A 24,849-nucleotide genomic window follows, 5' to 3' on the forward strand; every position below is an offset into this window, starting at 1 on the left:
CCTCACTGAACTTCTGGAGAGAGTTTGCTGCACTGAAAGTAAAGGGGCTGAATAATTTTGCACGCCTAATTTTTCAGTTTTTTATTTGTTAAAAAAGTTTGAAATATCCAATAAATTTCGTTCCACTTCATGATTGTGTCCCACTTGTTGATTCTTCAAAACAAATTACAGTTTTATATCTTTATGTTTGAAGCCTTAAAAGTGGCAAAAGGTCGCAAAGTTCAAGGGGGCCGAATACTTTCGCAAGGCACTGTACAAATTTATATCCCCCTTTTTTTGTTAGCATAATTCTAATGCCGCGTTCATACGATCGGAAATTCCGACAAGAAAAGTCTGATGTGAGCTTTTTGTCAGAAATTCTGACCATGCGTAGGCTCCATCTGAATTTTTCTGTCTGAATTTATGCCAAGAAAAATTGGAGAGCTGGTTCTCAAATTTTCCGGCAAGAAAAGTTATTGGAAGAAATCCAGACGCACCAAAAACCACGCATGCTCGGAATCAATTTGACACATGCTCGGAAGAATTTAACTTAATTTTTCTCAGCTCGTCGTAGTGTTGTACGTCACCGCGTTCTTGACGGTCGGAATTCGGTGTGACCGCGTGTATGCAAGACAAGTTTAAGCCAAGGTTCCGTCAGAAAAAAAATCCACGGTTTTCTTGTCATATTTTCCGACAATAACTTAGACCCCCTACACACACTATACAACTTTTGTTGTCTGATTTCTTTTAGGCTGCATTCACACCTGAGGGTATCATTTTCATGTAGAGAGTCGCACGATTTTGTACAGATCAAAAAGGTCACTGATGTAAAAAGCAGAAAAATGTAATCTGCCCAAAAAGAAGCTTGTGTACTTTTTTTGAGCTTCAGGCGACAGAATGCTCAGATGTGAACAGGGGCCATTTAAATTAATAGGATTTTGCTTGTTAGGCGTTTTTGAACTTTTGAGAGGAGTACTTTACGAGCTGAAAACACTCAGGTGCGAATGCAGCCTAATGCCGCGTACACACGACCGTTATTCATGTCATTAAAAAAAAAAGTTTTTCTCAACGTGATTTGTGGGGATTCCTCTCAAGCCTGCCTTGAAATACACACGATCGTGAAAGAAAAATGCTTGAGCAAAGCGTGGTGACGTACAACACGTACGACGGCACTATAGAGGGGAAGTTCCCTTTGGGCTGCTTTTGCAAATTTCCCCACCTTATAACTTGCTTCTGAGCATGCACGTTTTTTCTCCCTCGTTAAAGCGTACACACGACAGAGAAAAAATAGAGCAGGTTCTAAAAATACACACGACCGTTTTTCACGACCAATTCAAAAATTTATATTTTTCTCGTCATAAAAAAGGGTCGTGTGTACGCGGCATTAGATTTGCCAAAACCATTTAGTGCAAGGGCCTGCCTGATTCCATACAAATTGAAAAAAATTAAAAAGTGGTACTAAACCCAGTAATATGAAAATAGTTAATCTGCCCCCACGGTGCCCACAGCCTATAAATCATCTTTTTACATTAAAGTATTGCCATTATATACCTTTTTATCTGATCTGTATACCATGGTCAGTGGTAAACTGCAGTTTCTCCAGAGAGTTTAGGTAGGAGGAGATTTTCACTGCAACCTGTATACATGCCCACATTTGTGATGCCAATATCATGTGACCTGGCTAGCTCTGAGAACAAGTAAATGTTCTCTCTGGCATAAAAGACACAACTGAGCATGTGGAGGGAAGGATCTGTGCATACAGTATAAAACAGCCCTTTAACACAATGCAGCGGATTAACCCCTTAAGTTCCACAGTGGGTAGAACAAGCATGCTATGCTGCATATATATATATATATATAAATATATATATATATATATATATATATATATATATATATATATATATATATATACACACTGATTTTTACTGTTGTGGGTTTAGTAACACTTAAAGGTTTGACCTTATATTATATGGTTTTGGTCAATCTAAAGGAAAAAAAATCTATACAATTGTATAGTGTGTATCCAGCAATAATGTGCAATATGTGTTCTTTTGTTAAATAACATTATATGGTTATCAAACTGTAATGGGTAAAGTTCCACTTTAAAAGCAACCTCTATCTGCCATATTTGAACTTCAGCCCCAGTCAACATTTCATGAATGTGTTGATCTGCAGTGATGAAACCACTGTCTTCCCACTGATACTCTCCACCTTCCCCCACACTGTAGTGGCAGAAGCAGGAAAATGAACCATTACTACTTACATGTGGGAAAAAATATATTTGAGCTTTCTGCTGAAAAGAGATAAAAACACAACTGCCAGATATTTCCTCCTTACTCTAAAGTCATACATAAAATTTAAAGAACAGCATTTTCATACCACGAATCTACACATCAAGGTCTAAAATGAAAGTATCCACTTCTTTATTAACACAAAGTGTCAGTTACCTTTGAAATGAACCTTTTCAGTATGATTAAAAGTAGCAAAGGGGAAGAGGCCACTCCAAATATTATGCCAGCAACATAGAAAGCTGCAGAGGTCCTAGAAGAGCAAATAATAAAATAAGGAAATCTACTCACAAGCTATTTGCACTCAGTATATTATTTATAAATTTAACAAAAGTGAGGTAGAGAAAACATGTACAGAGAAATCTGAGCAGAGTTTCTAATGCCACGCACACACGATCATTTTTCGGCATATAAAAAACAAAGTTTTTTTAAAAAAAATGGCATTTAAAATGATCGTGTGTGGGCTTCACATAATTTTTCGGGGTTCTAAAAAACGACAAAAAAAATAAAAATTTGAACATGCTGCTTTTAAACAATGTCGTTTTTCGGGTTATAAAAAATGGACGTGTGTAGGCTAAAACAACGTTAAAAAACCCACGCATGCTCAGAAGCAAGTTATCAGATGGGAGCGCTCGTTCTGGTAAAACTACCGTTCATAATGGAGTAAGCACATTCATCACGCTGTAACAGACAGAAAAGCGCAAATCATCTTTTACGAACACGGAATCAGCTAAAGCAGCCCAAAGGGTGGCGTCATCCGAATGGAACTTCCCCTTTATAGTGCAGTCGTACGTGTTGTACGTCACCGTGCTTTGCTAGAGCATTTTTTTTAAAGATCGTGTGTGGGCAACGTCGTTTTAATGATGAAATTGGAAAAAACATTGTTTTTTCTAGAGGCTGAAAAAAATTATCGTGTGTACGCGGCATAACAGTCATTCTGAGATTTACAAATCACCACAGCCATAGAACCATTGTTGAAAAAAGAAGGTTGTGAATTCTGTAGGTTCCATTTTTATCAGCCGTTTTTGCAGAGTATGACATGCCACTCACAAGCTATTTTAATAAACTAAAAAGAGAAAAATTTCCTGTTTTCTGTAGTGTGTTATTTTTGTATTCTTCTTTGTTTAGTGTGACCCTGTCCCCACCAAGTTTTTTTTTTTTTTAAAGTAAAACTATACTAACCATTTTAGCAGTCTGTGTCTTGTAAAACCATGGCTTCACTGACCTCTGCCAGCATTGCAGCAGAGGTTGAAGGGGTGGGTAGTCAGCCTGTAAGTGCTCAGACCATACGCCGCACATTGCGTCAAATTGGTCTGCATGGCTGTCATCCCAGAAGGAAGCCTCTTGTAAAGATGATGCACAAGAAAGCCCACAGTCTACTGAAGACAAGCAGACTAAGGACATGGATTACTGGAACCATGTCCTGTGGTCTGATGAGCCCAAGATAAACTTATTTGGTTCAGATGGTGTCAAGTGTGTGTGACGGCAACCAGGTGAGGAGTACAAAGACAAGTGTGTCTTGCCTACAGTCAAGCATGGTGGTGGGAGTGTCATGGTCTGAGGCTGCATGAGTACTACTGGCACTGGGGAGCTACAGTTCATTGAGGGAACCACGAATGCCAACATGTACTGTGACACACTGAAGCAGAGCATGATCCCCTCCCTTTGAAAACTGGAAGAGAGAGCAGTATTACAACATGATAATGACCCCAAACACACCTCCAAGACGACCACTGCCTTGCTACAAAATCTGAGGGTAAAGGTGATGGACTGACCAAGCATGTCTCCAGACCTAAACCCTATTGACCATCTGTGAGGCATCCTCAAAATAGAAGGTGGAAAAGCGCAAGGTCTCCAACATCCACCAGCTCTGTGATGTCATCATGGAGGAGTGGAAGAGGACTCCAGTGGCAACCTGTGACGCTCTGGTGAACTCCATGCCCAAGAGGGTTCAGGTAGTGATGGAAAATAATGGTGGCCACACAAAATATGGAAACTTTGGGCCCAATTTGGACATTTTCACTTAGGGGTGTACTCACTTTTGTTGCCAGCGGTTTTGACATTAATGGCTGTGTTTTATTTTGAGGGGACAGCAAATTTACACTGGTATACAAGCTGTACACGCACTACTGTACATTGTGGCAAAGTGCAATTTCTTCAGTGTTGTCACATGAAAAGGTATAATAAAATGTTTAAAAAATGTGAGGGGTGTACTCACTTTTGTGAGAGACTGTATGTCACCGAAAAGGCAAGTATAGTGCCTCTTTTACATGAGTATTTTTTTGTAAGTGACCCCGTGATAAATGGGTCACTTATAAGAAAAAAAATATATATATAATTTTAATACACTTACCTACTTAATCTGCCAGCAAAGCAAAACAATAAAAAGCCACTTATGAAGAGGGTAAAAAGCCGAGGATTGAACCCTAAAAAATATATACAAAGATGGATGTAATAAGTCAGCGCTAGAACAATGAATAGTATGTAAAAGGCAGCTAGCAAGAAGTATACAGAAAACCCACATATAACAATATTAAAATTGCAGCCCCTTAATATAGCAACAACAGATTAAATAATCAAGCGAATAATACATCGAAACCTCCACGATAAATCATGTGCATAAAAAATTTGAAAGTTAAGATCACATACAAAAAGTTACATAAACTAAAAAGTATTTTGACTCAAAAAATTTCCATGTAAGACTTCCACCATACAAAAAACAGGAACACCTCATGTGACTGAGGGCAAGACCGCAGCTGCCAGTGCAGCAAGCCACACATTGGGAATGATAACTCTCAGCTTCCATTCTATTGACAACCAGCTGTGTCCATCCACCTGAGGTCCTCTGGTTGTGACAGCAGTAGCCCACCACTGTGAGTGGTTAGAAAGGCCCACAATGCTCCTCCTCCGCTGCCAGTTCCAACGTCTTAACTCTGCTTTCTTTTAACTCCTCCTTCCTGTTTTTGGATGGTGGAAGTCCTACAATGCCTTGAAAAAGTACTCTGGTTTGTAGGTTTACGTTCACATAAAATTCCATAAAAATCCCACCCCCCTCTGACGCAACGGGGAAGCGACGGGGTTACCCAGTGACATGTACGGGGGACCCCACCCCCCTCTGACGCAATGCGGCTTTCCTCTGGTATCGCTTGCGAATGGGTTACATAATTTGTTTTTTCTTTTTGATAAAGGACTTGTCCCAAGCTGTCTACTGTGGTTTTTAACATTTTTGCCACTTTTTGTGAAATAGTAGGGGTACCCCGTTACCAATTCACAGGAAGTGAGAAATTCACACAAAGAAAAAAAAATTGAAGGGAAATCGAAGGAAAGGGTAAGTGAACCAACAATGCACTAGCTTAAAGGAACCTATTTAGAAAATAAAAAAACAAACCTTTACAACACCTTTAAGCTTTTTGGATAACATAGGGAAGGGTTATCACCCCTGTAACATTTGTTTTGCTGTCTGTGCCCCTGTTCAGAAGATTTAACCTCACTTTCTGTCCCAATGACAATTGGATTTTGAAAAATGTGGGTAATTAGGGAAACAAGGATTGTTTATAAAACATCAGTGGAGAGGAGACAGCTTTTTCCCATATTAACTCTTACAGGAGAGTATTTCCCTTCCTAGGGGTAGATTTCCTCTCACTTCCTGTTGTCTCCCTCCGTTTGTCAGATGTTTGTAAGTAGGGGGCCGCTTGTTCTTTGGACTGGTCTTACACTTGACTTAACCAGTCTTGGACATTTTGTTCGCTGCAAAGCCCTGCAAAAATAGATGTCATGTGTAGTATGTCCAGTCTCTCCTCCTCTCCTGCGGCTCTTCATCTCCATTTTCTCAAGCATGTAATAAACAAGCTATGCGAAAATATAAATAAATCATTCACCAATAGGAAAAAGGACCTCCCAATGCCCCTGACCCCATTTTACCTTCAAAACCCTCAATAATACCCAGTCGAAGTTGTGGTACCTAGAGAGAGTGTAGTGGGATCTGGGGCATCTTTCCTCTTTCAGTCCTTTTGCTCAAAAACTTTATCTTGTCTCCTCCTTGCACTGCCTCCTTCCTTCCTGGAAGACTAATAATTCTATTTTCTATTAACTTGTTTCAGTCTTGACAATTAGTTACGTAAGGCAGCAGGCGAGAATGATGAATATGAGAGAGAATATCATTCAAACCTGCTCTTTTCTTTAGTGCCGGTTCACACAGGGGCGGCTTTAAAGTCATCCGTCATCTCATCTAAGTCATCCAATTTGGAGCAACTTGAGTCGCTCCTATTCAAACGGGTCCATTGCAATGCATGGAGTGCGAATTGTCAGGCCACCAAGTCTGTGTGAGCCGGCACTTCGTGTTCAAGCAATTTTTGAGATGTAGCCAATATTTCTCTTCTTTACCCTAATTGAATTATTTTTCTTCACTATATTGGTCACCCTATTAAATGAATTTGCACCCAAGTGTCTGTCCGCTATTCCCCCTCATAGGGGGGCTCGGTTTTGGTAAATACATAAAAAAATAAAAATAAATCACTACTAATAAAAAGCTTGGAATCCAAAAGAAATAAAAAATATATGTATTTACAAATATAATGATGTCAAATCTAGATTTACAAAATGTGAGTATAACAAACATCCACACATTTAATTAGGATGCAATAGGTACTCGGACAGAATCTGGCTATTATAGGGGCGATCTCATCATTTACAATGAGCCAAGTTAGACAGTTATATCTACAGTGATTTTTCATTTTCCTAATTTTAAATATTTTTTGTCCTTTATCTTATTCTCTACATTTATCCCTGTATTATTTGGTTTAAGACAGTTAGTTCATCATATGGCATGAATATCTTAATATACTATACCCTCTCTAGTGGAGTACAATTGACAGTCATGTGATACCAATGCTATAATGCACATGCACAAAAGCTCGATGGGTGCACAAGTCCACTCACATTTATTAGCCTGCATTGCTAATATGTATGTGCACTGACTCTGGCACAAGCCGTTGCTTAAACTGGTTAAACCTGTTTGTTAGCAACCACAATATATATTCTATTTTCAAATACACATAGTAACTGTGGATGTCTGTTTATTATACTTCCATTGTAAACACGGCCCTAACATTATTCCATTTGCAAATACTTATATTATTTACATATTTTAGAGGCAAAAAGGGGTCAGGGTCACTGGGAGATCCTCTTTCCAATTGGTAAATGATTTCTTTATAGGTTTGCATGGTTTATCACATGCCTGAGGAAGGGTCCTTGTGTGGTATGAAATGTTTCTCTCTCATGTTTGTGTACATACAGTATGTACACAACACAATTCCCAACAAAGTCAAACAAAAAGTGTCTATGCTTATATACAGTAAAACCTTGAATTGCAAGCATAATTCGTTAAGGAAACATGCTTAGAACCCCCAAACAATATATATATATTTTTAAGACACCCTAGGGAATAAATAGGCGGTTGTTACAATACTTTCCCCAACCGCTATGCAAATACTTTGTGACAAAGATAAACTTTTTTGAATAAAATAAATAAGACAAAACAGTAAAGTAAGCCCAATTTTTTTTAGATTGTGAAAGATAATGTTACGCCAAGTAAATTGATACCCAACATGTCATGCTTCAAAATTGCGCCCATTCGTGGAATGGCGACAAACTTTGACTCTTAAAATCTCCATAGGCAAAGTTTAATAATGTCTACAGGTTACCAGTTTTGAGTTACAGTCTTTTGCTAGAATTACATCGAGTAAATAGATACCCAACATGTCACGCTTTAAAATTGCACACATTCGTAAAATAGCGTCAAACTTCGTAACTTAAAAATGCCCTTGGGCAACGCTATAATTTTTTACAGGTTACCAGTTCAGAGTTACAGGGGAAATCTAATGCTAGAATTATTGCTCTCGCTCTAATGATCGCGACGGTACCTCACATGTGTGGTTTGAACACCATTTACATATGCGGGTGTGACTTACATATGCGTTCGCTTCTGCAAGCGAGCACAGAGGGACGGGGGAATTTAAATTTTATTTATTTATTATTTATTTATTATTTCTTATCCAAAAAAAAATTGGATCACTTTTATTCCTATTACAAGGAATGTAAACATCCCTTGTAATAGAAAAAACAAGCATGACATGTCCTAATATGAGATCTGGAGTCAAAAAGACCTCAAAACTCATATTTACACTTGGATGCAAAAATAAAAAAAAGTTAAGTTTAACGTTGCTTCTGTCATCCAACGTCATTGAGTCGAGTGAGGACCATCATTCCCTCACTTGACAAAGTGTCTCAGAGGGAAAGGGATCGAATCATCTCCGCCGGAACATGATGGGAGGTGGGTGGGCACCGCGAGTCCGCCACAGAGACCACTTTTATCCGAAAGCAGACCACCCGCTGTTTAAGAATATACCGGGTTATGGCAGCTATCTGCCATAACCCCGCCTGATTTTCTTTTACTTTCAAGGATAATGGTAGACCAGACAAATAGAGAGTAAGAATCTCCATAATGGGGGCACAAACAATAAAAACTCACAGGGTTTTTATCCATTAAGTACAAAAAAAAAAAAAAAATTTTTTTTTTTGTCTTTAGCTGTACATTGAAGTGGTTTTAAATATAAAAGCAAATATTTATTATATTGCAATTTACCATTTCTTAGGCTTTATGAGGGCCAATTCAACAGCATATTTTAGCGCAGCTGTAAAACGCATATCAAAACTGAAGAACATCTGAAAAACACAAATTTTCAATGTGTCCGGGTTATAATATAACGTTGCATTAAAACGTATGTCAACGTGCATTTAATTGTGACTAATTTGGATGGAAATGTACATGTATTTTAGCGCAAGTCAGTGTGAATTGGCCCTAAAGCCCCCACTAACAATCATATCAGCTGCACTTGGGAACTGGGAGGTATCTGCTCTTAGTATTTTCTATCATTTCAAGTTAAATTTATTTTACTTTTTAAAAGCTCTCTTTTTTTTTTAAATAAAAAACATGTTATACTTGCCTATTTTGTGCAGTTGGTTTTGCACAGAGCAGCCCGGATCCTCCTCTTCTCACGTCCCTCTTCGCTGCTTCTAGCCACTCCCTCCTTTGAGTGCCTCTCAGCCAGCAGCTTGCTACAGGGGGCAGCCAGGCCAAATCAGAGCTCCATTTATCCATTCAGACATGGAGCCCTAAACTGGTCCCACCCCCTCTCCAGTGATTGGCTGATTTTGATTCACAGCTGCGGGAGCCAATGGCGCCGCTGCTCTGTCTCAGCCAATTTAGGAGGGAGGAGTGTGCTTGATGGCTGAGGGGGATCGTGGACATCGCTGGAATGAGAAGGGGCTCAGGTAGGTGACACAGATTGGCACCATTGGTGGGCATCGATAGGTGGCACTGGCAGGCGGCACTGATTGTTGGCACCGTTATGCACTTGTGGGCACTAGCAGGTGGCTGTGCCCCTTCCTCTTCGGACCGATGTCCCTTGCACAGAAGCTGGTGATCTGCTTTTTTTTCTCCTCACACTGTCAGCATGAGGAGAAAAAAAAAAGCGACTACCAATCTTCTGTTTACATCACGTGATCAGCTGTCATTGGGTGACAGCTGATAACATTGTAAGGGGCCGGGATCTCATTGACTCAGTGATCACAGTGCACGGGGAGCGTGCAAAGGGGAGGACGTCTATTGACGGCCTTACGGTAAAGTAGGTCCGAGCTGTAGCCGTCATTCGGCTATAGTGCGGATCTGAAGGGGTTAATCCATTGAAGGTTCCCTCTATTACTCCATTGTCCTTGGCAAATCTGCCTCTGCACCCACTTTCCCACCACTTCTCAATATTGTTACTACTCCTCCAGCAGCTGTACAAATAGACCTGCAATCACTGGCAGGATTCCATTGACCAAACCAGCCTACTCGGCTAGGAGAACTTCCAATTGTCTGAGGTGATCGTAGTGGATACCTGTCAAAATCAGGTACCCGCTCCTCCCCCCTAAAGCCCCATTTCACAAACAGTAGCCATGGGAGCAGGACTTAAAGTGGAACTTCTCCTTTTGGGTGGAGCTCTGCTTTAAATGTAATTTCTTTCAGAAGACTACATCTTAATTTTTACCAACTAAATCTTAATCTTCATAGTTCTAGTTATTCAGACTGCTGAAAAAAGCCCAGTGTACACCAAATCCGTCAGGAAAAATGCAGTTTCTAAAATGCAAATATTTGTCTACAAACATCTGCCTATAATAAATGTTTTTTCCTCAGTAAGACTCATTCAGCAATCTTTCATGTACATATTCAACTTAAAGAAATAACAGCAATACTCACAGATGTTTGTAAATGACACCCTGTATTTTGTCACATTAGCAATTTTTACATCAAAGCAGAAGTCTTGATCTAGATGGCGGACATGAAAGTTCACATGCTTAGAATCTGCTGGTTTCCATAGATAATGTAGGACGCATGTCAAATAAACCATAATATGATCGGGGTAAACACAGTTTAATTTGTTTAGCCGGGGTGAAATAGAAATGTTTTCGTTGCTCTCTACTTGAATCTGAAAAACAAAAAAAAATTCAAGTACAATAAAGCATGTTTTACTGCACACCAATAAAAATACAGAGAATTATAAAATTACTATTTAAATATATATATATATATATATATATATATATATATATATATATATATATATATATATATATATATATATATATATATATATATATTTTGTCAAAGGAGATTGCTAAAATAGATTAGCAGAGAGCAGCTCCTATTACAAAACAGCTCTGAGAGTCTTTGCCTATAAGGAGAGGGGGGTGTGTGCCTTTCCTCCAATCAGCAATGTTGGCTATCTTGGCTGTATGCCCAAACATTACACTTTGTGTTAACCAGGAAGAGAAAATCTCCTAACGCGATCTCAATTTTCGAAATAGTATATAAATGTGAACACAGCAGATATACATAAAAAACCTATGTAGGGAGATTTGGTTAATCTCTGTGTATCATCTGAGGCTGGTCACTTCACTGGGTATATGAAGGGTTTACATCCACTTTAACAACACGGCGCAGGTAAGTGTGTCACGTGACTTCTGGTTCAGGCGCCATCTTGCACGAGGAGGACAAGGTTTCCACACAGGCAGAGCTGGGGAAAAACCTGAAGGAAGTTGCCACCACTTTCACCAGGTAATTAAGTACCTCCAAAATAGGGAACCCTTCTGGCAGAAAGTACAGGGACTAATACACCCAGGACTTGGCCACAACCAGTACTGGATGATGCCAGAGAAGGGGGGTCCGCCAACCACAGTTACCAGACCTAGGAAAAACAAAAAACGTGTCGTTGCTCCTGGAGGGTCTGGAAATACAAAACAACCGAGGGTCAGAGGAAAAGGAGGGGCCTTTTAAACTGTATCCGATTTGTGTTTCCTGTAGAGGGCGGGGGGTCAATCATCTCTCAAGTAGCAGTTCTGGAAGGTGAGGGGGGAAATCTGAAGATTTATGTAACGGACATATGCATGCTGCCGGGACAGTTATAATCTTCATGCAGGGAGGACTACAAGGAACTGCATGGCTTGTCATAATTGGATGTACCACATTGTATTTTGAGCTCAAAGGGTTAATTGGACAAGTCTCTTTCATTGCTGAATGCTAATGTTCCCTTCGCATAGCTAATGAACTCTCTTTTGTGTAGGTAACAGCCCCCTGTGAGGTGTATGCTGATGGGGATTATGTGTGAGTGATAATTGTTTTAAAGGTTAATTGAATTCTATTGAGAAAGGAATGTGCCTGGCCAGAAAATGTTAAGTGGTTTGCGGTGCCGAAGCGTCTAGAGACTGGTCAAGTGATTAATTCAAGGAGATGTCATTGTTTCAGGGGGTCTGTGTTGAAGCCCCCTACTGGGTGAAGGGGGGGGGGAACTGTCATTGTTCTTGTAACAGTTGTAAGCAGATATAAGCAGGTGAAATATGCCAAATACAGTCAGTCTGCTTGACCCTTCAAATGTAGCCCGTCTCGTTTCTTGGAAGGGCGTTCGATGGGATATACCGGCGGTACCTGCATATCGCAGCTTGCCAGGGAAAAGGACATCTCCAACGGCTGAGACCCTCACACTACATGGGTAGCCGTTACATTGGTTGGCAGCGGTGGGATGGTCCTTTTATCCAAAGAGCAAGTGCTGAATGGAGTCGCAGTACGCCAGGCTGAAAAGATCCACACTGAAAGATTTATTAGAGAGTCGTGGTAGGAGCGCCAGCAACAGACCACGGAGGGAGCTGATAGCTGAACTGCTGGAGCTGTACGAAATGGATGGATCCATGGAAGGAACAGAGCCCCTTGCACCGGTCAGCGAAGAAGATGTAATTACTGGGATTGTACAGCGGAGATTATCCTTGTATCCAGAAACGTCCGTGGAACTAATCAACCAGCTGTTCCGGGAAGCAAGGGAAGAGATACAAACGAAGAGGGGACAAGAACTGGAACTGGTAAGAGCGAGACAGCCCATTACACCTGCAGTTCCTACCCCCCCACCTGCTGCTACAGGAAAGAAAATACCGTTCACTGCATTTAAAGCTTTTGTAGAAAGTGAGGAGGAAATCGATGGATATTTGGCGGATTTTGAGAGGCAGTGCTCACTACACCAGGTACCACCAGACCAATGGGTCACTATTTTGTCGGGGAAATTGTCGGGCAAAGCCAATGAAGCCTTTCGGGCTCTCGCTCCAGAGGATATTTTACAATATCAGCAAGTTAAAAAGGCGCTGCTAACCCGATATGCCGTAACGCCAGAAGCCTACCGCCGGCGCTTCCGGGAGTCCAAGAAGATGGCTGTGGACTCCCACAAGGAATGGGCCAACCAGTTACAAAGGGTGGCATCCCTTTGGGTCCAAGGGTGCAAGGCCAACACCGGGGAGGAAGTATTGCAGCTGTTCCTAATGGAACATTTCTTCCAAAACCCTTCCGCAGACATACAAGACTGGGTACGAGATCGCCGTCCCGCTAACTTAAACGAGGCGGCTCGGCTAGCAGATGAGTACGCGAAGACAAGGAAAGTAAGCCAGGGTACTACGCGGCTGGCTCAGAAGGTAGAATCGCGTTCTCCAACCGTCACCCCACGCCCAGAGTTTCGGGCTCCAGTCCCACCACGTCCTCAGGGGCCTAGCAACTACCCCCGGGATTCGCCTACAACTACCAACTGGAGACGCACAACACCCAGCACAGAGGTTACTCCATCACGTCCCTCTGCGGCCCACTCTGGAGACCGAGGGGGGCCCTGAGGAATGTCTGGGAATTTGGTATGAGGCAGACCCAATACAAGCGGCCTCTCCGGATAATCATCAGCATCACCGTCAGGAGGTACGGGTGAATGGACAAGTAGCACAAGGCCTAAGAGATTCCGGGACTACTATCACTCTGATTCAAAAACATCTGTTAAAGCCAGAGAACGTGTCCACTCGCACAGTTGCCGTCCGGGTCGCAGGGGGTGCTGTATTTCGCGTACCCACCGCCCGGGTGCACTTAGACTGGGGAGCCGGGTCAGGAAAGACCACAGTTGGTATCATGGACAACCTACCTGCCGAGGTGGTGCTGGGCAACGACCTTGGCCCTCTGACTTCGGCTTATTTACCTACACCTGCTGCTGCTTGTCCCGTGACCACCCGCGTTGCTGGAATCAACCCGCTTGCTGCTGAGAACTGGGTAAGACTACCTTCCCCGACATGTACTGTAGATCCGGCACAATATCACAGTCTAAAATGGGAATGTGACAAGTTGGCCAGTGAGAAATCAGAGATGCAACGACACTATGTCATGTATTATGAGATGTCCCGTGGCTTGAACATTGAAATGCACAAACAGGCGGAAATTGTCAAAAGATTAAATGGGATTTGCATCCAGGTGGTGCCGTATCTGTCCCAAGAGCATCAGCAACAGGTTTTGGGAGCCATTGAGAGAGCAAAGCAAGTGACTGTTCCAGAATTGAATTCTATTATTCACCGTCACCATCAGCTACCGACCTGGTAAGCCAATGGGAAGGCCGATGGACTGTCCAGGCAAACGGAACTTTTACCCTAACAGCAGACCGGACATCCCCAAGTTGATCCGAAAAAGATCAATCCGGGTCTGCCGGAGTGTTCCACAAAAGGGGAGTAGTGTAACGGACATATGCATGCTGCCGGGACAGTTATAATCTTCATGCAGGGAGGACTACAAGGAACTGCATGGCTTGTCACAATTGGATGTACCACATTGTATTCTGAGCTCAAAGGGTTAATTGGACAAGTCTCTTTCATTGCTGAATGCTAATGTTCCCTTCGCATAGCTAATGAACTCTCTTTTGTGTAGGTAACAGCCCCCTGTGAGGTGTATGCTGATGGGGATTATGTGTGAGTGATAATTGTTTTAAAGGTTAATTGAATTCTATTGAGAAAGGAATGTGCCTGGCCAGAAAATGTTAAGTGGTTTGCGGTGCTGAAGCGTCTAGAGACTGGTCAAGTGATTAATTCAAGGAGATGTCATTGTTTCAGGGGGTCTGTGTTGAAGCCCCCTACTGAGTGAAGGGGGGGGCGGAAACTGTCATTGTTCTTGTAACAGTTGTAAGCAGATATAAGCAGGTGAAATATGCCAAATACAGTCAGTCTGCTTGACCCTTCAAACGTAGCCCGTCTCGTTTCTTGGAAGGGCGTTCGATGGGATATACCGGCGGTACCTGCATATCGCAGCTTGCCAGGGAAAAGGACGTCTCCAACGGCTGAGACCCTCACACTACATGGGTAGCCGTTACAATTTACTTCACTGGAGTAAGCACGTAGGCATCAAAAGCACTCCATTGTCTACAGGGACCTGAGGGCTGCACAAAAAGTGCCAAGAGGCCCTGGTATACAAGCTGGGCACCACACTTGTGGACTCTTAAACTCTGCTGGACAAAGATTATTATCATACTGTAAGTATTTGTAAAGTGTAAGCTTCGAATGTATTCTAAATATACACACAATTACATATGTGTGCTACAAAAGCATCACAGTGTCTGGTAACATTGCTTCCACAATAGCTCATGCAAAAATTTGCCCTAAAACCATATAAAGGGAGAGACGCACAGAGATGAAAAGCTTTCTCCCTTCACCATCTCAGTGAATTCAGACAAACCCTCTGCCCTTAGGGATTACATACCAGAGGCTCTATGTTCCTTGATAAAGTTCAATCTCTGGGATATAACCCCTGTGACATCATCATGATTGGATTGAGCTTCTGCATGGTCCCCTGGGAATTACACTGGCATACAAACTTGGAGCTTTGAGCCACTAGTGGAGACATATTCCCACCGCTGTTTACATATTTGAGAGCATCAGAGTAGATGGAGGTGGTTCTGAAGGAAGAGAGCGGCTGCAGAGGGAGCAGAAGCCGATGCTTTCTATAGCGCCGGGCTCCTGTCCCAGGCAAAGTACATTTGGCATCTATCCGTTTGGAACAGGAACCTTTCTAACAGCCAGCGATGCCAGCAGAAACTGAAAGATAAAAAGGTCAGTTTATTAAAGCGGGAGTTCACCCAAAAAAATGTTTTTAACCTTAGATTGATGCTCATTTTGCCAAGGGGAATCGGGTAGTTTTTTTTAAATCGAAGCCGTACTTACCATTTTAGAGAGCGATCTTCTCCGCCGCTTCCGGGTATGGTCTTCGGGACTGGGCGTTCCTATTTGATTGACTGGCTTCCGACAGGCTTCTAACGGTCGCATACATCGCGTCACGAGTAGCCGAAAGAAGCCGAACGTCGGTGCGGCTCTATACGGCGCCTGCGCACCGACGTTCGGCTACTTTCGGAAAATCGTGACGCGATAGATGCAACCGTCGGAAGCCTGTCAATCAAGTAGGAACGCCCAGTCCCGCAGCCCATACCCGGAAGCGGCGGAGAAGATGCATCTCTAAAACGGTAAGTACGGCTTTGATTTTAAAAAAACTACCCGATTCCCCTTGACAAAATGAGCATCAATCTAAGGTTAAAAATTAACTTTTCGGGTGAACCTCCACTTTAAAGCGGTTCTAAAGGCTCAAGGTTTTTTAACTTCATGCATTCTCTGCATGAAGGTAAAAAACATTCTCTGTGCAGCAGCCCTCCTAATACTTACCTGAGCCCCATCGCTATCCAGAGATGTACACGAAAACCTTGACTCTCCCTCTTCATTGGCAGGGACTGCAGCAGGAACCATTGGCTCCCGTTGCGGTCAATCACAGCCAGTGGGCGGCTCTGTGTGTGAATGAACACGCGGAGCAGTAGCTTGCTCTGGGGGCATTCAGCAGGAAATAGGGGCCAGGAGCTGGGGACCCGATAAGAGGAGGATCAGGGTTGCTCTGTGCAAAACCATTGTGCAGAGCAGGCAAGTATAATATGTATGTTGTTTAAAAAAAATAAAAATAAGAAATAGAAATGCGTTCAATACCACGTTAAATATCACATTTTATCATCAATGAGTATATTATGTATTAAACTTCATAGTTTTGCAATGGGCATATATGATATATAAAGAAAGAGTTATTAGGCTGCTTTCACACCAATCCTTTAGGCGCAATGTACATGCAGCTTTCCTGCAAGTTAGCTGCACTGAGCCATAGACTTCTATTATATCCTGCGGGTTTGGTGTGCTTTCTAAAAGTGCACCACACCTACAAGATATAATAGCAGTCTACGGCAAAGCACAGCTACCCTGCAGGTGCACAGTCGCAGGGTAAACCGCAGTGCATTAATGTGAAAGCAGGCATCTCTCACCATTTCTAGACTGCCCCACATACATATACTACAGTAGGACGACCCAGCTGAGCAAAATCACGTACAGGTACGCGATTTGTGCGCACGCACTGTCCACATGGCGATCGGATTTGATTCAGAACAGATCAGTCAACAGGTCCAGACCAATGATTTATGGCCTGGACCAATGGCAAAACGTCCTGTGCCGGTGTAATGTAAACACAGGCACAGGAAATTATGCAATCTCTTCTCCTGGGACCCTTTTCAATCTCCTCTCCTGGAGCCCTTTTCGGTTCCAGTATGAGAGGAGAGAGCATCTATCACGAGTACACAAGCACTACACTGACACCAGATCACATAGGCACACATTTTACCCCCTGATCACTCCCCCCCAGTTAACCCTTTTACTCCGTCACAGTGTTACTAAGTACAGTGTACAGATTTTTCACTGATCACTGTATTGGTGTCACTTGTGATGCTTAATAGAGTTAGGGGCAGTTAGCATCTGTCCCAGATGGCTTCAGGATACCCGCCATATATTCCCTAATAAAAAGATTTAACTTCATGATCACCCCGAGCCTGGCATTCTTGAGGAAAATGTGCTTATAAAGTAGTATACCATTTGCCAATAAATACAGTACAGACCAAAAGTTTGGACACACCTTCTTATTCAAAGAGTTTTCTTCGTTTTTATGACTATGAAAATTGTAGATTCACACTGAAGGCATCAAAACTATGAATTGACACATGTGGAATTATACATAACAAAAAAGTGTGAAACAACTGAAAATATTTTTCATATTCTAGGTTCTTCAAAGTAGCCACCTTTTGCTTTGATTACCGCTTGGCACACTATTGGTACACTCTTGATGAGCTTCAAGAGGTAGTCACCTGGCACAGCACCCCATCACTCTCCTTCTTGGTCAAATAGCCCTTACACAGCCTGAAGGTGTGTTTGGGGTCATTGTCCTGTTGAAAAAATACCAGTTACACTTACGGTAGCTGTTTTTCTGTAAGTCTTACAGGACGGCACCTTGAGAGTAGACTGGCTCCACCTGACAGGAAACACAATCAGAAAGAGGTTTAAAAGCCCCGCCCCTCCCCGTGCACCTCAGTTAGTGATAAAGTAACCACCATTAGAGCACGGGAACCAGTATATAAAAATACAAACCATATAAATTCCTCAGGGTGGGAAATAGGCCTGCCGTCCTGTAAGACTTACAGAAAAACAGCTACCGTAAGTGTAACTGGTATTTTCTCAAGTCGTCTTCCAGGACGGCACCTTGAGAGATAAGCAAGTAACCCTCAGGCCTACCTTAGGGCGGGACAACTGCCTGCAGGATTCTTCTGCCAAACGTCAAGTCTTGGGGTGACAGAAGTTCCACTCGGTAGTGTTTGAGAAAGGTGTTCTGGCTTGACCACGTTGCTGATCTACAGATTTGTTCCACTGAAACTCCTGCTCTCTCTGCCCAGGAGGTTGCTATAGATCTCGTGGAATGTGCCTTGACTTTAGGTACTGTTTTGCCAGCCTTAATGTATGCTAATGAAATTGCCTGTCTTATCCACCTAGATATAGAGGCTCTAGATGCTTGGCAACCCTTTTTCTGTCCTGAAAAATTAATTAGCAAGTGAGATGAGCGTCTGAACTCGCTCACCCTTTCCAAATAACTTAACAAACAGCGTCTTACATCCAAACAGTGGAAGGTCTTTTCCCTTTCGTTCTGTGGATTTGCGCAAAATGAAGGAAGAATAATTTCTTGTGACCTATGAAATTTCGTTGCCACCTTAGGTAGGTACAGGGGATCCTGACTTAGGACTACCCTGTCTTCAAAAAGACGAAAATAAGGCTCTTTGATTGAGAGCGCTTGCATGTCTCCTATTCTTTTGGCCGTAGTAATAGCCAGAAGAAAGGAGAATTTAAATGTCAACAGCCTAACCGGAATGCTGTCTATCGGTTCAAATGGAGGTTTGGACAAATGGTCTAGTACCAAGGTGAGGTCCCAGGGGGGAACCCTGGAGATTTGAATAGGGGATAACCTATCCCTAGCCGACAGGAACCTCTTGATCAGCGGATCCAGGGCCAGCCTCTTGTCTAAAAAGTAGGACAAGGCGGCTACTTGTACTCTTAAGGTTCTTGTGGCTAGTCCTAGATCAACTCCTTCCTGGAGAAATTCCAGGATGACAGATATTTCAGGTAGTGGGGCTTGCCTTGCTGTACACCAGCGTGAAAAAAAACCCCAGGTCTTAGCATAGATCTTTCTAGTGACCTCCTTATGACTAGCCAAAAGGGTATTTATTACCTTCTCCGAACATCCTCTCCGCTGCAGGTTCCACCTCTCAAGTACCAGGCCGTCAGACTGAAAAAGTCGGGCTCTGGGTGAAAGATCGGTCCCTGCCGCAGAAGGTCCACTCGGACCGGGAGAGGAAGGGGGGAAGAACTGACCAACGTTCTAACATTGGGAACCAAGCTCTTTTGGGCCACCGGGGAGCGATCAGGATCAGCTTCCCTCGTGAGCGACTCAGTTTCTGTAGGACCCTTGGGATCAGACTCAGGGGAGGGAAGGCATAGGCCAGATGAAATGTCCAGGCCTGGGCCAACGCGTCCACACCCTCCGATCCCTGATCCCGGGAGAGGGAGAAGAATCTTTCTACCTTCCTGTTCTTCCTGTTCGCGAAGAGGTCTATTTCTGGGTTGCCGAAACGATGTCGAACCCAGTCGAAGACTTCTCGATTTAATTCCCACTCCCCCTGGAGGATGGGTTGGCGGCTTAGAAAGTCCGCTTCTAGGTTTAGGACTCCCCTGATGTGGATTGCTGAAAGGGAGAGGACTCTCTGTTCTGCCCAACCCAGAATTTCTAAGGACAGCCTTAGGAGAGAACGGGACCTGGTGCCTCCCTGGTGATTTATGAACGCCACCGTGGTTGCGTTGTCGGAGAGAATCTGTATTTCTTGGTTTATGACTCTCTCCTCGAACGCCTCCAAGGCCTTCCTGACCGCTAATAATTCGCGGAAGTTGGAAGAGGACCTGCTTTGTTGTCGATCCCAGGACCCCTGTGCCTGGAGACCCGACATGTGGGCTCCCCACCCCCAGGAGCTGGCATCCGTGGTTATCCTGAGAGGATTTGTCTGGTTCCATGGGAGGCCTTCCTCCAAATTCTGAGGAATGAGCCACCACCCCAGAGTGCATTTTACAGACTCCGGGATGCTGACCCTGGAGTCTAGGGATGAGTCCTTCCCGTCCCAGGAGGAGAGCAGGAAGGCCTGCAGGGGTCTGTAATGAAGCTGGGCCCATGGGACCGCTGGGATGCATGAGGTCATCAGTCCCAGTAACCTCATGATCTGCCTGAGGGAAATTTCTATTGAACCCATGACGGACCTGACCACTGACCCGAGTCTCTGGATCTTGTCCTCGGGAAGAACCAGCTTTTTCTCTACGGAATCTATCAGGAACCCCAGATACATTTTCCTCTGTTCTGGGAGGAGAGAAGATTTTTCTCTGTTTACAATCCATCCCAAAGATTCCAGAGTAGTCAGGACGGTGGTCAGATCCGAGAGAAGAAGCTCTCGGCTGGGGTTGAAAAGCAGTAGGTCGTCCAGGTAGGGGACAAGGGAGATCCCTTTCAGGTGTAGAAAGGCGACCACCTCTGCCAGGACTTTCGTGAAAACCCTTGGGCTGGAGGCCAGACCAAAGGGGAGTGCGGTGAACTGCCAGTGCTGAATCCCCTGAGGGGAGGCAATGGCAAATCGGAGGAACCTCTGATGGTCCCCGAAGATTGGGACATGGAGGTAGGCGTCCCTCAGGTCTATGGTTATCATAAAGACTCCTTCTAACAACAGTCCCTTGAGACTGTAAATGTTTTCCATGCGGAACTTCTTGTAGAGGAGAAAGGTATTTAAAGGTCTTAAATTTATGATCAATCAAAACTTCCCCGAAGGTTTGGGCACCATGAAAATATGTGAGTACACCCCCTGACCCTGTTGTCCTGGCGGAACTGGGACTATGACTCCCTGCTGAGCTAGATCTGTCACATTTCCCAGAAGGGCAGCTGCCTTGAGGGGATCTTGGGGTAGATGAGTAAGGAGAAATATTGGGGGGGGGGGAAGTTGGCGGAATTCCAATCTGTAACCTTCCCTCACTATTTGCAAAATGTGAGGACTCCGCGTTATACTCTCCCAGGCTGGAAAAAATTGGGACAGTCTTCCCCCGACTCTTAAGTCACTTGGAGTCCTTACCTGCGGGTTTGGGATCGGGGAAAAGGATACCCCCTTTTGGCTTATCCTTTCCCGCGATCCATCGCTTATTAAAGGCCGATCTTCGGTCAGAAGGTCGGTTTTTATTCTGGGGGCCTCGAAAAAATCTTCTCCTGTTAGGTCTAGGTTTTGGGGGGAACCGTTTCCCCTTTTCTGAGGCCCTTGTTAGAAGTTGATCTAGTCCTGCCCCAAAGAGAAGAGTGCCTTCAAAGGGCAGGGCACATAGACGGGTCTTGGAGGCAAGATCACCTTCCCACGTCTTGAGCCATACCGCCCTTCTGGCGGCGTTGACGAGAGCACCCGTCTTAGCAGAGGATCGGACTGTTTCAATCGATGCGTCTGCTAGATAGGCTACCGCGCTGCCTATGACTGTAAGAGAATCTCTAATTTCTTTAAACTTGGAGGTCTGAGGTACATGCTCCAGAAGTCTGGTTAACCAGGTATCTGCGTTCCTAGCGATGCAGGAAGAGGCCAAAGCGGGTCCAAGGGTGGCCGCATTAGCCTCCCAGGCCCTGCGAAGGGAGGTGTCTGCCCGCCTGTCTAAGGAATCCTTTAAGTTCCCTGCATCCTCAAACGAGAGGTCAGACTGCCTGGAGAGTTGGGCTAGGGATGCATCTAATTTAGGAATTTTAAAAAACGTATTTTCCAATTCCTCCTTAAAGGGACAGCGCCTCTTCCAGGTCTTGTACCTTAGCAGTTTCTTTTCAGGCTCAGCCCATTCCCTCAGAACTATATCTTTAAGTGACTGATGGACTGGGATAACCTTTGGCTGGGGTTTAGCTAGACCCTGGTACATTCTGTCCTGAGCCGACACCAGCTCTGCTGGCTGCTGGATCCCCTCAGAGGCATAGACAGCAGACAGCAGACCCCCCATGTCATCTGCAGAAAAAATGTATTTGCCTGATCTGGCATCCTCATCCTCAGTATGACTATCAATCACCCCATCTTCTGGAGCCTCTGAATCCTCGGTGTCGGATAGGAGAGACTCCCTAGCCCTGGGGTGGATGAGCTCTCTTGAGAAGAGGGGCCGGCTGCTAGGGGCTCAGGATCCCTATTTTTTAAGGTGTCCTTAAATTCCTTTAATGTGGAAAGCATTTGGGACTGGACAGTTAGGAATTCTTTCATGATAAGGGAAGTTTCCTTTCCCGCAAGCTTTTGTATGCATTTGGCACAAAGAAGTTTGGAGTAATCTGCAGCTAGCTTAACGCTACAGTTACCACACCTCTTGGTTTTGTAAGTGTGTTTTAAGGAGAGATTAGCAGCTTCCCCCTGGGCAGAAACCTCCTCCCCTGTAAGGGGAGAGAAAAATATATCACAGTCCATACATACAAGTGTGTGAGGGGGGGGGGAGGAGAGGACCCAGTCCAATATGCCCCCCTGACATTCTGAGGCAGACTCACCCTCGGTGGTGTCCTCGGCAGCGGTTGCTGACGAACGATCCTCGCGCTCCATAGCGAAGTCGTACAGGCGCCACTCTCCTCCTTGCTGCAGTGTGAACAGCGAGGAGCCGACGCCGCTGGCGGCCGCCATTTTGGTGAAGACCGGAAGCGGAAATTCGTCATCACCGCGCGCCGCCTGTGGCGTCGACTGCTGGCTCCATTCGAAAATGTCCCCGGGAGGACAGCACACCGGAGCCACGCTGAGGAAGCCCTCACACCCGCCCAGCAGGTAAGGGGTCCTGGAGGAGAGGGAACATGGCCAAATAGGAGTACTGGGATAGCCACTATCCCAGGGATTCCTACAGAAAGGAAAGAAGGGGGGTATTGTTTGCAATTCTTCCTCCCCCCCCCCTATCACACGGGGAAAACCCCCCGGGACGGGCATTATACCCTTAGCTGAAGCAGGGACGGCCTCCCAGGACCCACTGCTCAGTACCCGGAGGGGGACCACCAGCCCCAGGCTTTAGGTCTGACAAGAAAATAATAAACCGTTTCGCTGGGGGAAACACAATCAATAACTGAGGTGCACGGGGAGGGGCGGGGCTTTTAAACCTCTTTCTGATTGTGTTTCCTGTCAGGTGGAGCCAGTCTACTCTCAAGGTGCCGTCCTGGAAGACGACTTGAGAAATAAATGATGGTCCAACTAAACGCAAACCGTATGGAATAGCATGCTGTTGCAAGATGCTGTGGTAGCCATGCTGGTTCAGTATGCCTTAAATTTTGAATAAATCCCCAACAGTGTCACCACCAAAGCACCCCCACACCATCACACCTCCTCCTCCATGCTTCACGGTGGGAACCAGGCATGTAGAGTCCATCCGTTCACCTTTTCTGCGTCGCACAAAGACACCGGGGTTGGAACCAAAGATCTCAAGTTTGGACTCATCAGACCAAAGCACAAAATTTCCACTGGTCTAATGTCCATCCCTTGTGTTCTTTAGCCCAAACAAGTCTCTTCTGCTTGTTGCCTTTCTTTAGCAGTGGTTTCCTAGCAGATACTGATTCACACAGTCTCCTCTTAACAGTTCTAGAGATGTGTCTGCTGCAAAAGGTGGCTACTTTGAAGAACCTAGAATATGAAATATATTTCCAGTTGTTTCACACTTTTTTGTTATGTATAATTGCACAAGTGTTAATTCATAGTTTTGATGCCTTCAGTGTGAATCTACAATTTTCATAGTCATGAAAATAAAGAAAACTCTTTGAATGAGAAGGTGTTTACAAACTTTTGGTCTGTACTGCAAATAAAAAAAATGTCCCCGGATTTAATTTTAAAAATCTGGTCACCTTACTAGAACACCTTGATTTTCTCTCACAGTCCAAAGACATATCGATTGCTTAATGGACTTCCTGGCAATCTGGTCCATGTGCGTGTGCTAAATAACTGAATAAAATAAACTTTACCTGGATAGTTGACCATGCCTGCTTGAAATTCCATTCTGCCTTATGACAGAAGCAATGGTCTTTTGTTTCAGCAGTTGTAAATCCTTGGCTTAGATATGTACAATTCTTATCTAAAAAAAAACAAATAAAACAAAAACTCTGAATCTTCCATTACAATATACTATATAGACATATAAAAACTTAGAAAAGTTTCACATACACCTTCAAGGTGCACATATTAGGCCTTGTTTTTATTTCAACTCCCAAGTGCGCTTTTTAGACCTCACCCTCACTTTTTGGTTAACACAAAACTGCTTTCAGACATGTCAAAAAGGCTCCAGTTTTGCCTACAGTCTCTCTGCAGCTGATCTTTCCCCAATACTGACTTACCATGCATTGTCTGCACTGTCCTAATATTGATCATCAGAGCCAGCAGTGACTTGGATTTCACACTTCACAGCTATTGGACTGCAGGCACAGGAGTGCGCTAATATTTTTCAGAAGAAATTTCAGACGAAAACGTTAATTTCTAAGGGTACTGTGGTAACAGTTTTTATATTAAGATATTCCCTAAAACCTAGCAAATCTTCTCTTTTAGGCCCCATGTACACAAGACGCTGAGGTAAAGTCCTCTGAACTAATTTTATTGACACCTTAAAAAAACGTTTAGCCGCGTTTGCATGCCGCGTTTTACAGCGTTTGAGTCTAGAAGCATTTAGTTAAGATAACATCATAAGACCCTCCTTCAAAAAACAGTATTATTTAACTATTTCAGACATTTTGTGAGACCAGAGTGAGTAG

The 24,849-nt window shown here is 43.9% G+C and overlaps 1 protein-coding gene across 2 annotated transcripts in view; it reads right to left on the bottom strand.

Moving 5' to 3' along the window:
• NEMP2 (nuclear envelope integral membrane protein 2) overlaps positions 1-24,849 on the bottom strand; it is a 72,512-nt gene that overhangs the window by 25,273 nt on the left and 22,390 nt on the right. For both annotated transcript variants that reach the window (XM_040357171.1, XM_040357172.1), the window contains exons 2-5: positions 24,070-24,179; positions 10,570-10,798; positions 4,624-4,696; positions 2,430-2,523 (exon numbers count right to left, since the gene is read on the bottom strand). In XM_040357171.1, coding sequence (XP_040213105.1) covers positions 2,430-2,523; positions 4,624-4,696; positions 10,570-10,798; positions 24,070-24,179 — 506 coding nt within the window. The remainder of the gene's footprint in view (positions 1-2,429; positions 2,524-4,623; positions 4,697-10,569; positions 10,799-24,069; positions 24,180-24,849) is intronic.

The sequence above is a fragment of the Rana temporaria genome, chromosome 6 (genome assembly GCF_905171775.1).
Source record: "Rana temporaria chromosome 6, aRanTem1.1, whole genome shotgun sequence".
In the NCBI taxonomy this organism is placed as follows: Eukaryota; Metazoa; Chordata; class Amphibia; order Anura; family Ranidae; genus Rana; species Rana temporaria.